Source organism: Haliotis rubra, unplaced genomic scaffold (genome assembly GCF_003918875.1).
Source record: "Haliotis rubra isolate DU_JTF1 unplaced genomic scaffold, ASM391887v1 Scf1675, whole genome shotgun sequence".
NCBI lineage: Eukaryota > Metazoa > Mollusca > Gastropoda > Lepetellida > Haliotidae > Haliotis > Haliotis rubra.
The window spans coordinates 102721-119180 of NW_025765642.1; the positions used below are offsets into that span (position 1 = coordinate 102721).

Here is a 16460-nt window from a genome sequence, read left to right on the forward strand (position 1 = left end):
GTGTCAGCTTGACCGTGATGTGGGCTGAGTTCCCGGATTGACACATGCATACTGATTGCATTTGGTGGTCGGGAAAGGGGTGACCTTCACTGTAAAAGGTGTCGTGTGCATACACTGCGCTTGTCTGCTCTAGCTATAGGTAGTAATGACTGGGAATGAACGTGTGTTCGTGATCCTGTATTGTGAGGATCTATTTGCAAGACTAGTGTTTATAGATTTATCATTGCTGTGACATGAAAACATTTTGGGCTTGATATGAAATTTTGCAATCTTCGCAAACCTCTGACGGTTTGTCTGTCCTGATGATGTTAACATAGCGAGACTAAGATTATTCAGAGCTAGTGAACTTCTAAAGAACCAGCGCAAAGACGCTCACCTAATCCGTGCAAATGTACCTACAAAACTAACCTCGCTGGTCAGGTTTGCCTGCATTTATATTCATCGTAATGGCTGTGACATCGCTTGTGTGAACAGCTCTCTCTCTTTCGTCCCGATTGTCATGCTTCATCTATCGAAACTATATTTTTGTTTTTTCCTCGCACAACCAACGTAATTGTATATATCATTAGTATGGATTAGAAACACTAAAGTGACATTGCCTTGATTATTATGTTAATTCAGCGTAAATGAATGTTTGATGTTTGCAGCTATTACACCACATGTACAGAAGCCTGTTTAACCTTTATCATACCGGTACTACATCCCATTGTCAGACACACTTCAAAGGACAAGGTATGATAAAGGCCCTTTTTGGCCCACAAAATTTCATGATATTCAAAGTTCTACAACATGATAATTTTAGCATAAAAAATGCTAAATAAATTGTTGAAATTACCTCCATATGTTTTTTTATACGTTTTAGTGCTGTTTTTTTCCTCTTTGAAGACCTCAAAGTTAACCTATTTTACAATATCTTCGAAAAACCTGCATTTTCATATTTTCAGAGTGATAAAAAGTGTGAGCAAAAGCTTGACCCATCCCAATTTTTTCACCACACATGAAGAGAGTAAATTAGAATGCACTCCTAAAAATTGTGGTGGGTCACGCTTTTGCTCATATCAAAATGTTTAAAAAAGTACATTTTTTCTGTTGTATGAAATTGCCCCATACAACATCTCAAAAATAAACATTGGCGTAAAGTAATATCTCTGAAAACTATTCGTCACATTTACACAACTATACCATGATTCATTACTATTTGGAATGTTTTAGAGCACTAAAATGAACTTATCAAACATGTTTATTAACAAATTTCAATATCGTAAGGGACTCTCAAGGCTGATTACTTTGAGGTAAACAAGGGTAGTTTTTTGGAGACCCTGTTGATCACTGCTAGAAAAATAAGAAGACATCAGAAGATTTTTCAAAATATGATCAGGCAGCATTCTAAAGGTGAGAATCTTTGTAATTATGCTAGAATTTTATCATATTTGTTCTATCATCTGTTTAGCAAACCCCTCTGTGTCACCTGTCACTGTCAAATAACACTGGCATTCCACTGGGTGTAACTGTGTATAAACATACACATTTTAACAAAAGTAATGTACCTTGATGTTTGCTAGGATATATCAGGCTACATTTAATATTGTTAGAATAAGAACATTGTATCAAGGTCTAGCAGATTATGAAAAACAAGCAGATGCCAAGTGACACATTGTTGCAAAGTGTAATATATAAGCTTAAAGTTACAAATAGTAACAGTAGAATCTGTAGCCTAGTGGTTACAGTGATGGCCTCTGAATTTTTTTCTGTTATCAGACATTCAGGTTCAAATCCTAATAATTTTTTTCTTTTCTTCTTTTTTTTTCTTCAAAAGTTAAGTTAAACATTGTAAATTGGCTGACAAAACTTGTGCACATGAAATACAAATTTTGTAAAAAAAAATTCTTAAGTTTAGTAATGTAAGTTACACTGTTCAAACAAACTTGAATTAACATCATGTAAATCTTGTTTAAGCCTGAAGACACTGACTTTTCCACTTTGTTCCCACACAATAAAGAACCTGTAGAAGGTAAGCATTGTTTCAAAATGTTAGTATGGTAATTTCTTTAAGTAAATATTTACAAACTGCCCAGAGCTGTTAATTAGTGGTGCACTGATCAAACAAATAATTAGTTTATGGATATTTTGTGGGCTGCCAGTCAATTACTGATAACCAAATCACATAATCAATTACAGCGTTCACTCTTTCTTCTTAAAAATATGTTTACAGAATCAATGACTATTGGTTTCAATTGTCATATTGAAACTGAGGACTGATTACCTTTGTTTTCATGTGCTCTAACAGTTGTTTTTATCTTATATCTATAATTGATCAAAAAGTGGCCTCAACAATTGATTATGCTTTTGGAGGTCAATTCCCTTCCCTATATAACTATACTATTGACATGTTTAGCATTAGAAAAATTAGAAAGCACCAATTTCTTGAACATAATGATAATTCTTTTATGATTTCAAATATTTGATTTCAGATAAGAGAAATTTGCTTGGACTGATTTCAGGAGTGTCATTTCATGAAGATGACAACTTAAAACTTGAGGTGGAAGGTAAGCATTATATGAGTGCTAAAAAATAACCAATATTTTTTTCTTCAATTTTTTAATTTAATGTGACAGAATTTCAGAAATACTGATGTCTCAGTAAATCTGCATAAGCCTTCAAGGCCAGATTACTGAGATTTGAAAATAAAAAAGTAATGTTACCCTTGAATAGATTTATAATATCAAAGTTTTAAAACAGAATTTTCTTTTGATATAAAGTCATCTGTTTTTCAGTTGAGAGAAGATCTGGGTATGACAGACACCAAAACAATATGCCAGTTTCCAGCAACTCTAGTGATACACGGTTGAATGCTGCAGTTCTTGACAGTGATTCAGAAACTGATTCAGAGATTGATGACCATGTGGATGAAGAGTGAAAGTGGATGTTTTATATATCTTTGCAGTGAATGAGTTGTGAATAATTACTTTTTGAAGATTTTTGAATACTGACTTTTAACACTTACTTGGTGTCAAAATCAAGCTGTGCCAAGAATGTAATTTCACCTGAAATAGGCCCCTTTGAGGTCAAGACCTGTGCTTTTTAGTGCAACATGATTGGTTATTATAACAACATGTTGAGAATGAGATGTTTACTGTATATATTTGCAAGAATGTTGTAAATACTGACTTTTAACACTTACATGGTGTTAAAATCAAGCTGTGCCGAGAATGTAATTTCACCTGAAATAGGCCCCTTTGAGGTCAAGACCTGTGATTTTTAGTGCAACATGATTGGTTATTGTAATAACATGTTGTGAATAAGATGTTTACTGTATATTTGCTAAAACCGGTTGTGAATACTGACTTTTAACACTTACTTGTTAAAATCAAGCTGTGCCCAAAATGTAATTAGACCTAAAATGGGCCCCCTGTGATTTTTCGTGGGACATGATTGGTTATCATAAGTACATGTTGTAAAATTGACCTATAGTTTATGTTTGCAAAGAAAGTTGTGAATAATGAGCTTTTTTGTAATCAATTGGCAAGTAATTGAATTACTGTCCACAATGTATTGCAACCCTAATTGGGCCCCTTGAAGTTAAAACCTTGTGATTGATGTTGACATGTTTCTTCATCATGAATACCTGTTGCAAAACTGATACTGTTTGTATGTAAATAAACTGATAGTTGTATATAAGTCATTATGGCACACTGATATTTCAGATTTCTTGTTATTTTTTCATGGGAACTTATAAAACCCATTTTTGGCCCCTCTACATTGAAATTATGGCCTCAGATCATTTAAAAAATAGCTTTTTTATGCAAAGCCATCTTGTCTCTAAACAAATAACATGTGTTCAGCCAATTTTGTTTGTGGGCCAAAAACCACCCTTATCATACCTTGTCCTTTACAGGAGAATCTCATAATGGTGTGACTAAGAAAAATCCACAATTTCATAGTGATATCAAGAACGGTTTCAGGGATACAGGTATGTTCCCATATGGGAACATTAGCAGGATCATCGTAAAGAATGAAACAATCACTACTTTTTTTGTAACACATCTTCTATTTCTTTGAAATATAGTGAACAAACATTCTTTAACACCTAAATTGATTATGGAGGAATGTTCTGGGAATACCTAGGTAATGAAATATTTGTTTACAGTGGATTGGTATTGATTGCTACCTCCACTAACGCAGCTGGAATGGGTTTTCTTCGCAAAATTTCAGCGACAAAAGCCATGTGGCAAGTGTTCCTGAATGCTAGTCCAGCCTTGTCAAACCTGCTCTTGAACCAGGTCATCTGGTTTTAATGGGGGGATTTCAATATCCATGTTGATTCTGTGTCTGACTCCTTTGCTACATCTTTCTGTGACATGCTGGTATATTTCAATCTCCTACAGCACGTGTCTGGTCCAACTTATTGATCAGGTCATACACTAGACCTAGTCATACCCAAGGATAGTTGTCATATTCTCGATGTCGTTGATGTTAGTGACAAACAGATATATGATCATTCACTTATTCAGTGCTCTTTCAAACTCACTAAACAAGTGAGAAAAGAAATTAGCTACAGGAAGACATGAAATATAGACATAAGGCAGTCTTCTAATGACATTGGATCTTCTGAGCTGCTACAGTCACTCTCTGATTCTTGTGGAGTTGATGATAAGACTGATGTATGCGTATCACGAATATTGGATAAGCATGCTCCTCTGAAGTCTAGTTCTGTTGTCATTCGTCCTCACTGTAGCTTTTTCTGCCTCAGATCCTCTACTGTGGAACGATCCACCTCTTCCTGTAAGGACTTTCTCTTACAAACCTCATTTAAGACTTTTCTTCAAGCAAGCCTGTGACTAGCTATTCTCAATTACTTTTTCTTATATGTCCTGTACAAAGCTCCACTGAGCAACCTGTATGGATGGAGGAAATTAGGCGCTATAGAAATAGATTATTTTAATGTTTTTCAGATTCAAAATAGTATATAGGAAAGACCGTTCTGGTGATCCTGGCACAGTCATGCTGGTAAGGTTCATCATCAGCTCAGGGCCTTGTCCCCTCTACATGCAGCCCAGACAGCGAATGGGACTTCTCTCAGGAAACGCTGCCTAGTCGAACCCACCAAGAACTTTCCGGAGAATATGTAGACTCCCCGCTCCTGGCTGAGAACCCGGGCACTCTCCTGATCTGCGCCAAGAGATCAGGAGGTACCAAACCAAGGGCAGCGAGAACAATGGGGAACCTGATGACAGTAGACTTGGGAAGCAAGCGAGACATTGCAAAGCCGAGACCCGCATATTTAGCATGCTTTTCGCGAATCCTGCCAATCACATTGCTGTCAAAAGGACAGAAAATTCAATAACCATAAATAAATTCATTGGTTTTATCAAGGACGATATATCATTCGAAATTAATAATTGAACAGATAATTTGTTGTTTTTCTTATCTGTTAATACAGTTTATGTGAATATATTGATCTTAACGATGATCCTGCCAATTCAAAATTTTGACCTTAATTCCTGCTACCATGATAAAATGTATTTTGCCCGTTTATTCCCTTATATCATTTGTTTGTAAGGACATGTGAAAACAGTCTTAAAATACTGCAATTGTATTTGTCAATTCTTTTATTGAACGGTTTCGGTTGAAAACTCGTTTTGGGGGGGCATTTTTGGACCCTGGTCAATTCTTTAAAAAAGATTCAAAGAATAATTTTGAAATGTTAGAACATTGGCAATTATCTTAAGAACAATATGGTCCAAAAGCATTAACATATCTTCACGCATAAAAGAGTTACAAAGCCTTTTATGACATGTACCCATATGGAAACACTGGCATGACAAAGGTTAAAATATGGTTAAACAGTCAGAATATGTTCAATGCATCGGCATGAATACAGCGCAAACATTTCGATACAGTTATAAATCTTTAATATATACTGAAAGCCATTAAAAATTCAATTTGACATTCATACTTTCTTTACTCACACTAATTTCAACATATATACACCAAACTGGCAGATATGTTTTAAATGAACATCTGTGAATAATTTTATCTGAAAATGTCCAGTCAACAACAACATCAGTGAAGCAACAACGACATCAAACAAAGGAGGGGGTCACTTGCAGTCAATATCGTGTGTGTCTACCGTGCGCTGCAAGACATGCTCGCAGTCTTTGGGGCATTGAAAGACACACATTTCTCAGGAACAGCTGTTAGATGGTCTGCAGCTTCTGATGGTCTGTGGTCTGATCATGACACCACCCCCTCCAAAACGATCATGTCCAAGGACACAGTTTGGCGCAAGTCTTTCTCCTTTACGTAGATAAATCTGTTGACGTCCATCTGCAAAGGATAAGTTAAACCTGGATTCATCTGAAAAAATGACATCTGGCCATGTCCTGTTGCCAAGATTGGCCCCATTTGCTGCCCATGGCTGTCTGGTAAGTCTGTGGCGATGCAATAAGGTTGGACCACTGTACGGGTGACGACACTGGATGTTGAAGGCAGCAAGGCGTCCTTGCACCTTTTGGGCGCTGAAAAGACGTTGACTTATCCCACTTGTCCTCCTTGCCTAATCATCAGCTGTTTGGAACCGATTTCGCAAGTGTGAAACTCGGATATTGCGGTTTTGTCGAGCTGTTATCACAGGTGGTGCACCAGGTCGCGGACGATCAGCAACACTTCCGGTATCCCGAAAACGTTGTCTGAGTCGACTTACAGTGGATGGATGCACATTAAAGTGCCTGGCAATCATCACATCTGAAGCACCTTGGCTGACCATACCGATAACCTGATTCCTTTCGTCTTGTGTCAAGTGTGGCATTTTTTCAAAGTGATTGAGTTCCACAATTCCTTGTGCTTTTACAGGGCCTGGGTGCAGGTAATGCATGTGCACAACGTGTTTCATGAATGTGGTTGTGTTTACGAGAAATGTCAAAGGTTCAGTTTTAAGTATCAAAGTTCATGTGAGAGGAATGCTCCGGGACTCGAACTCGAAATGGGCCAGAATAACAGCCTTTTATCCCTACATCCTCTGTATCGCAGGAAAAAATCTTCAATAGAACTTTTGTAAGTTTCAGGACAACAAATACCAATTGCGTTTTTAATGGCTTTCAGAATATGTTACATGTCGGTGGGAATCGCATGGTCTTTTCAGAATTATTCGATGCTGTGAGAGCAAGAAATCTTATACTTACAAAGCGTTTGGAGATATATAAATTGGGAAAGCTTTGTTTCGTATTGTGTTTGGTTGCATGTTGACTCAATTTCAAAACTCCCTTAGCCTCTATTTCTGAGATGTATAATTACAGTAACTTATGGTAAAATTTATTCAGAAGCTATAATGAGATATACAAATTTCAGTATGTCATGGAAACAGGAAAGTATCTGAAATGTACACACTTGAATGCGGGCATTAGCTCATACCGGCATCAGCACATGTCCCTCAATGTGTTTCATTTGGTTAGCGTCATACCTGATCTTGCTTCACCAAGATAATAAACGCCTGAGACCTGCATAACTTCAAGTTTCACCTAAACTTTGCGTTAAAACATACAGAGCCAGGTTAAGCCAATGGCACTCACTTTACGGATTGAGTGTCTTACAGGCTGAGTGTCACATCAGCACAGCACACCAGAGAACAAGATTTACAAGCAATACAGATGTGCCAAAAGTGCAAGGCTTCTCGTTTGATTATTATAAGAATTCAAGGTGGAAGACAATCAGTTTTCGATGCCCACTGATTTAAAGTGGTAAAACATATATATATAATCATTGGTTTGTACACAATTTGGAGACATATACATTCTTTGAACTAATGTTGCATTGTCGCCGTTTTCAACATCTTGGAGACACTTTCAGTATGATGTCCTTGTCTGGTTGAAGAATAGTTGGATTCTGAGCAAACGTCAATACTTCCTGTGAAGAAAACAATATATATGCAGTTGTAACATGAATAGGAGTACGTGGTTATGTCTATAGCCTAAACAAGAACGCAATGATCAATGAACAACATTCAGAAACAAACTAACCCTTTTCCATTGCAAAGCCGTTTTGTGAATTTCCTTTAGAAATAAACTGTCCTTATTCCAGCAAAAAAGCAATTCTCTAAAATCCTGGGAATTAAGATTTCTTTTATTACCAAAACAGGACTAAGTTAGCAGTGATTTGTTTGGGGGCCTTTCTCATTATTAAGTTAACACAATATATTCAAATGTAGGTTAGCGAAACCAATACGGAATTACATGAATTCAAAGATGTAATCTGTTTGGTTATCTGGCAAATGTTAAATGCTACGCTGAAGAGATGTATATTTGCATGGAGACCAGTAAGTTGTATGATAACCCTAACGTAGTATGATAACCCGAAAGTTGCATGAGAGTGCTGTCGTTTGATAATCCTGACGTTTGGGTCATAACCAAAACGTTGTTTGATAACTTCGTTGATGTGATTTCTGTTTCATTTGTTGACTGAGCATGCTTATCCTTTCGGCAAACACTTAGCTTTCCAGTTATTCATTCATAATATAATTTTCACAGCTATTTGTCCCTTTACATCGTACGGAATTTGTCTCTGTGTACAGTCTGGACTGCGTATTCTTCTGCTCTAACGATCTAAATTCGACTGGGTTGATGTTTTGTGCTGGTGGTCTGAAGTCCCCGAGATTCATAGTGTGTTCAGTGGTATATTTAAGTATGCTAAGTTAATAAAAGAAATGTTTGTTCCGAGGCATTAAACCTGACCAAAAGGTGTTGTGGATCAAATCTATTTCCCAAACGTTTTTCTTTATTTATAAGCATAGGGTTGTTTGCACTCATACACAGTATTCGTAATTGCAAATTATTTAAGTGAATCTTCCATTTCATTGCTAAGTTTAGTTGGGTTTTTTTTGTACCGACTGATGTTCCACTGATGTTCTATATCTTGGTTCTAAAATTATATAATGAAAGAATCCTACCGGTGTGTCGGGCATACGATCAAACTTCACGGCCCTCAGAACATTAACCAAAGCAACTTTAACTTCAACAAGAGCAAGCCGCATCCCAATGCAGGCCCTGGGGCCAAATCCGAAAGCTTGGAAGGCAACAGTTTTGTCTTGGTCTTCAAACCTGAAGTACAGTTTCTTGCAGTTACTTAATTATAATATTTCAGTCTATCTGTTCAAGGCAATGCTTAGAACACATGTAGGCTACTGTGATACATTTAACAAATAGTCAAAACTTATTGTACCGAAAAATGTAGGATGGTTAGTGTACACGATGGGGGTTCAAAGTAAGCATGAGTGAGTCCGGAAATATGTGTTACTCTTCACTGGTCTATAACACCGCTTTAAACAACAGTATTTCAGTTATGGCAGAGAGTATAAACTAGATCTTGGAGGAAAGTTAAAAGAGGTGTAGGTTTTAGATGTTTCCTCATTTACTTCCTGTTAATCCCATGTATAGCCGAGTACGGCCATATTGTTCTATATGGACTTCAATGAAGGCCGACCGTCTGATATTCTGGGGCTCAGTTATGTTTGTTACCAATATATTCCAGAGTTGATTGTTTTGCATGTTTTAAAATCACCAGCTAGAATATCACGATGTCAGACCCATACCTTTCTGGCTTGAAGGAATCAGGATCGTCGTAGAGCTCAGGATTTCTGTGTATGGCCATCACAGGAATGAAGATATCTTGACCCTTAGAGAAAGTTAGGCCTTTGATCTGAGTGGGCTCAGAAACAGTTCGGTCAATCCTAGAATGAAGAATACGTTTGGATACGCTTGGGAAAGGCAAGATGTTTTTAAATGTGATTTAGTTGTTGTGCATTGATGCTTAACATGTTACATTTTACCAGGTTTCTTGCAAAAATATGTTTGAAGGATTACCAGACACTCGGTAATTTTCGATCTTTCTGTTCATTACATTTGGTAGCTACTATTGATGTTATGTCAATGAATGACTGAGCTGGGTTCAGTATTTAGTTATAGTAATGTGGGAAGATATATGGAAGATAATACTGCTTTGTTTACAAACCCTGTGAGTTTGGTGTATGTAAGTTCTGATAGCAGGGTGATATGCCAATGTTTGGTTGTTGTGGAACGCCTCACTGAGCAATCTTCCACCTATATATGACTGCGAGCTGTAACAATCGATCCAGGAACAGACAAGGACATGTACAGTATTGTGATCAAAGATCTGATCAGTCGTGGTACAACGACACACAATCAACAATGGCCCCAGGACTGACCAAACGATCTACATGGTCATCTCCTACCACCAGTATAGGTTGCTAACCTAGAATTCCACCGTGTAACTAGACAAACTGTAGTAGCCTTATGCTATAAACAATACTAGATTACATTATATTGCCTTTATATCCCTATTGTGTCACTTACACAAAAGCCGGCGGGTAGAGCCTGAGCGTCTCTGTGATCACGTTGTCCAGATACTTCAGTTTCCCAATGTTGCCATAGTTTGGTTCCTCCTGGCGGCAGACAAACACAGACTGTCAATATCCCAGTATTTGGAGTGAGTGATTATAACGTTTGAGTTAGAAAGAGGGCAGGGGACCTTACAGAGATGGAGAAAGTTGCTCTTCCTTATCTTTAAGTATACTCTTGTTGAGTTACCTTCACAATAATTTCAAATAAGAATAATATGAAACACGTTATTTATGAACTACTGATGTGTCACATTTCTAAGCACAATAAAACATAAATAGTTGTAATATTTACGTGATTCTTTATTTGATAATGTTAGTGAATAAAACAGTTTATCAATATCCAAACTATGGACAAAGAAAACGAACGTCATAGACGAGACTAAAAACAACGAATAGAAAATGTATTTGATCTCTTGGTGGTGTGTTTTGTCATTTCGACGCTGTTTCATCATTTCACCCGTGATCGTCTCAAAGAAGGCAACGGATTTTTGTGGAAAGAGTCCAAGGCCGAGCTTATTGAAGACTGGTCCAAGTGCTGGAACAGCATCTTCAAACAGAAACAGAATCCATTTCAACCTTTAAAATGTCGTTGCAAGCAACGATGAGGGATCCTTGGCTTTAGTTCTATCTATTGTATTTGAGGGCAAGAAATCATCATTCCAAAACGAAGCCAGAACACGTTTTTTGACAGGCGAGCGGATCTTCCAAATACAGCCGGGGTCGCGGGGGTGAGGTACCTTTAAAGAAGTTCTGGAGAAGAAATAGTTCCCTCTTTAAAAGGCTGTATCTCAGTTGTTCTTGGGTCTACGGCACAATGGTTACTGGACATCAGTTATGGAATGTTTGGAATGTCTAGAGCTGATGGTTGGAGCTCAGCACATTTTGGGAGCAAACTACTCAGAAAACTGCTGAAAAACATGGCCAAAAACTGAAAACAAAAATACCTGCCAAACGGTACATTTTAGCGACTTGACCCATGCAGGCAAAATTGTTGGGAATTCGATTGTGCATCTGTACAAGAGATTTGGAAGTGTTGGAACAATGAGTTCTTGAGATATTAGATGTCAAACTTTGAAATTTTGGAATTTATTTTGAATTATCTCCCCTTTGCTATTGGGCCTAGAGCCTAGAGATTTTAAGGGGAATATCTTCACCTCGGTGAGCATCTGTTTGATTTCTTGTAAGCGATTCGGATCATTGGTTTAGGAGGTATTTTTGGTACAAAAATCGGCGGAATAATAAATAATAATAATAATAATAATCCGAACGATTACAATAGGTCTCCTGCCTGAAGGCATGGACCCCTAATAACAATGCAGGCATTGGGATGTACCGATGGTTAAAGCGTTCGCACGTCACATTTATGTCATGCCCTGTTTGCATCCCCACATATATTTGAAGCCCAGTTCATGTGTCCCCACTGTGATATTGCTGGAATATTGCAAAAAGCGGCAAACAAAAAAAGCAAAAAATCCACACTCACTCACTTAACGAAGCCATTACATTCAGCTACTGTTACTGAATTTATGCAGCGTGAAGGGAATTTACTTTAACCGGCATTATTGAATAAGTTTCCTAGTCTCTTACCTGACAATGCTGAGGATACCACTGCCAGTTTTGTTGGTTGGAATAACGTCTTAGCATGAACGACAAACGGGTGGTTGAAATCTGTTTGCGAATCAACCTTTATCCCAAATGCAGTTTGGCAAATCACATCCATAGAGAAAGCTCCAAAGTATCTAAAAGAGAACATTTCGAACTTCGATTCGTATAATACTGCAGTTTTAACAGTAAACTAGAGTTTTCTCTAATATGGTTTATCATTCCAAAGTCATTTCAAATTCTGATCTGTCAATTATTGGATTGCGCCGTCAAGCAACAAACAGATACGACAAATTATGATCATTAGTTTGCCATGATAGGGACGTGATTACGGATGAGTAATGATTCACGACGGAGTGTGGCATGCATGTTACCAATTTTTGTCCGGGCTTTAACTCTGGTATTTGGTATCATACTGTCCAATTGTACTATTTACTAACACACTGAAAATATGGCGGAGGACACTCTTTTTGATCACACAAGGAATAATCTTTTGGAATTGTGTGATATACCTATCTACATCAAAATGTAACGAAACAATTAAATACCTCCATACTGCGAACAATACACTCACTGTTTCATATTGACTCCAGCGTCTTTCCCCATGACCTTCGCGAAATTTGTTGTAAGAGTCCTTGCACAATCGTTGATGGCTCCGCACATCTAAATACAGAAACGAAAAACAACCTAATTCCTTCCATACGAGGGGCTATCAAAGTTTTGAGCCTAAAATATTTAGAGGCAGAACACGCAACGATGCAATCCCCATTTATTTCTCAACACAACCGCTTTGTAAGTCGATGCAGTTGGTCCAGCTTGTCTGCCACATCTAAATACAGAAAGGAAAAACAAACTAATTTCGACAATACATATAGCAGTCACAAATTGTGACACTATCTCCAGATTTTATAAACCAAAGCACATCTGTAGGGTAACAAGTACTGGCCAGCTCGAAGTCAGTAATATGCCTCAGGGGATTACCCTTGTGTAACTGTGGTATAGCATCTCAGTGGTCTAGCTTTAACAGAGCAACATATGTCGGCATCTGTACAAGAAGTCACACACAGAGACGCGTATGCACCTCTCTACATAAATTAATCATCGTGAAATCGACGTTAAACCTGTTGTCACCTCGTCATGATTGACACAGTTTTGATTGTATACGGTGTGGATCTATTTTAAGTTCAGGTCTCATTTCAACAATAACAAAATCCCCCCCCAAAAAATCAAGTTCTAACTGATATTGATCCAAACCGAAACATGAGTCTGATTAACCAATTCAGACAATGACCTACTTTTCAGCCAATCCGTGTGAGTGAAAGAGACACTACAAACAACTAAGGTAACACTATTAGTAAATTCCAATTCCTTGTTTCATATGAAAATGTTATTAACAAATTAATTTTAATTTTAAAGCTAAAAAAAAAATCATATTTCGATATTTTATGTCGAGGTTTAGGCAGCATGTCGTTAACTAGTCACAGACTGCCCCTGTTTGAAGGGGTCGTGCAATGATTCACAATTCATCTGGCTCACTGGTTACACACCTGTTATGTGTTCTTTGCGCTTATTAAGTGTATTTGTTTTGACGTACAATGTGATTGATATAATATCAAGTCCATACCAGACCGTCTAACTTTTCTAGCGGCCGAGCTTCGTTTTGCGATTTCCACGACAGAGCACGCTGCACGATTGTTTGCAAGGATTAGAAGGAACGTAGTGTTGCCATATACAAGTGATTAGATGTATCAAATAATACTGATTTAATATATATATATCCAGTTGAATGAGTTGGTCTCAAAATTCTGGACTGGTTATTGCACTAAGTTGCGCAAAAGGACGGAACCCAGTAAGCAAGAAACGCGACTGTAATTACATTGTGTAATCAATGGTTTGACTTGCTGCTCAAAGTGTATTCATTCACGCAGCATATAGACGAAAACAATCGCTTACCCGCCTCAATTTGACACCAGTAAATGAAGGACTGATGGTATTTCTCACTCTTTTCCAAGCATTATCTTCCAAGAAAAACAAAGCTAAATTTAAGGGGTAGGGTACCGAAAATATCTGAAAACAGAAGCAAGGAATACAGTTAAGTTTCATTCCATTTGTATGGTTACACTTTTTACATTATCTTTACGCCCAAATCTAAGGTTCATTTATAGGGTTCAATAGCAGTTGTTAAAATTATGATTAACCACCACGTGACATCTGTTACTCTGAGTAACAGCAATAGCTAGTGTGTGCTGATGTGTTAAGTGTTTAGTTTAGTAGGATGACATTGTCAAAAAGGCAGACATTATTGCTTTCAGGGGCCATAAATGGTTTTACTTACCACCCGGTTTCTGAAATTGTCAAAACTCTTGACCATAACCTCTTTGAGAATTTCCAGATCGGCGATAATATAGGTGGGAGTCCTTCCAAGAAAGATACTGCACAACAGAAACGTCATAGATGGTTAAATTACACAAAACACTTCATATCTTCTGAACCTGAGCTCAAAGAAACATATACAATCTGATACAAAATGTATTTTTGAATGCCAATAAACATCATTTATCCATATGCTGTTTTAAGGTCCCCTCTTATAGGTAACGTGCACGTGTTGTTAACCTACCAGCTGTTTTCTCGTCGAGTTCTTATAGTCTGCACGACTTTGCATGATATAAGCATACATACATACATACATACATACATACATACATACATACATACATACATACATACATACATACATACATACATACATACATACATACATACATACATACATACATACATACATACATACATACATACATACATACATACATACATACATACATACATACATACATACATACATACATACATACATACATACATACATACATACATACATACATACATACATACATACATACATACATACATACATACATACATACATACATACATACATACATACATACATACAAGGCAGCCATGAAGGGCCACCTCCTCGTGGTGGGTGCTGGGTCACGCCAAGCGCCCTTCAACCCCCCGTTGTGGACCCGGGGGGATATTAGGTCCACCAACCCGTTTGCCGTGGGTTGCGCCCCTGTGTCGGTGGAGGACGGGAGGCTGGTGGTTGAGGGCATTGGTTCCCGGAACAGTGTTCCTTTGCCCAACACACCACTTCGCCCCTTACTTCACCTAGACGGGTGGTAGAACTGGCCCGGTTCTATCAATCGGCTGGTCACGCCAAGCCCTGTGTATAGACTATATCTATCTATGTCTTTGCACACATTTGATTTGGAATTGTTTTAATTTCGGGCTTACTTGTTTATCTAAAACGTTTGTGATTTTGAAATATGATGTTATGAACTTTGCCTAGAGTCTTATGCCCAGAAGGCGGTGGCTCATGGGCCAATCTGGTGGAATTATTAATCTTTTAATTCTTCTGCTTGAGTATATCATCCGGGTATCCTCGGTGCCGCAAGTTAGAAATCCACTTGTTTTTAGCATTGTCCTTGTGATACTCCGTGGTGGGTGGGGAGCTCGGATGATGAAATCTAAAAAAATAACCATGGCTTATCAAACTCCAAACAAAAAACCAAACGTCCTCTTGACAATGACCCTATTGACAACGACCTTAGACTGCCCAAACCAACTGATTACTGGCCACGTTTTGTTGTAATTCAGACAAAAGATGATACACCATTAAAATTAAATCCTTTTGCTGTGTCTAAAGGTATCCAAGGCATTGCTGGCGATGTGAAGAACGTTAAAAAATTACGTTCTGGTGCGTTGTTAATTGAGTGTGGCAAGAGGCACCAATCAAACAACCTACTGAACACTGAAACTTTTGTCGGCATTCCCGTCAACGTCACGGCTCACAAGACCCTTAACACGAGCAAGGGAATCGTTAGAGATCGTGAGCGATTGCTGGCTGACATGTCGGAACTAGATATCGTTTCCGAAATGAAGGATCAGGGTGTACTCTACGTTAAACGCTTTTCTACACGTAAAAACGATACAACCATCAAAACCAATACTTATCTGTTTTCTTTTTCTTTACCCATTGCCCCAAAATCTCTCAAGGCAGGTTATTGTAACCTCAATGTGGAGACGTACATTCCAAACCCTCTGAGGTGCTTTAAATGTCAGAAGTTTGGCCACGGCGTAAATACTTGTACATTGTCTGTTGTGTGTGCTCACTGTGGTGAAAAGACACACACAACAGAAGATTGTAACAGCACTGTCAAAAAGTGCATCAACTGCGCGGGGAACCACCCAGCTTACTCTAAGGACTGTCCCGTATGGAAACAGCAAATGGCAATCAATCAAATAAACTTCACGCAAAACATTAGTTTTGCAGATGCCAAGAAACTAGTCCACGGCTCAGAACAGACAGACAGTTATGCTTCCATTGCCAGAACAACGGCTGAGGCAACATCTAGAGTAACTAAAGTATCTGCTAGTTGTC

General features: G+C 38.0%; 1 protein-coding gene across 1 annotated transcript; it reads right to left on the minus strand.

Moving 5' to 3' along the window:
* Positions 1 to 7335: 7335 nt before the first annotated feature.
* LOC124272228 (cytochrome P450 3A28-like) lies at positions 7336 to 14533 on the minus strand. The gene is made up of 10 exons (XM_046707381.1): positions 14349 to 14533; positions 13967 to 14080; positions 12588 to 12676; positions 11999 to 12150; positions 10869 to 10958; positions 10585 to 10598; positions 10365 to 10453; positions 9584 to 9721; positions 8942 to 9092; positions 7336 to 7902 (listed from the first exon to the last, which is right to left on the minus strand). Exons 1-10 carry the CDS (start codon positions 14463 to 14465, stop codon positions 7822 to 7824), a joined length of 1035 nt encoding a protein of 344 aa, XP_046563337.1. The 5' UTR covers positions 14466 to 14533; the 3' UTR covers positions 7336 to 7821.
* Between the last annotated feature and the right edge of the window lie 1927 nt (positions 14534 to 16460).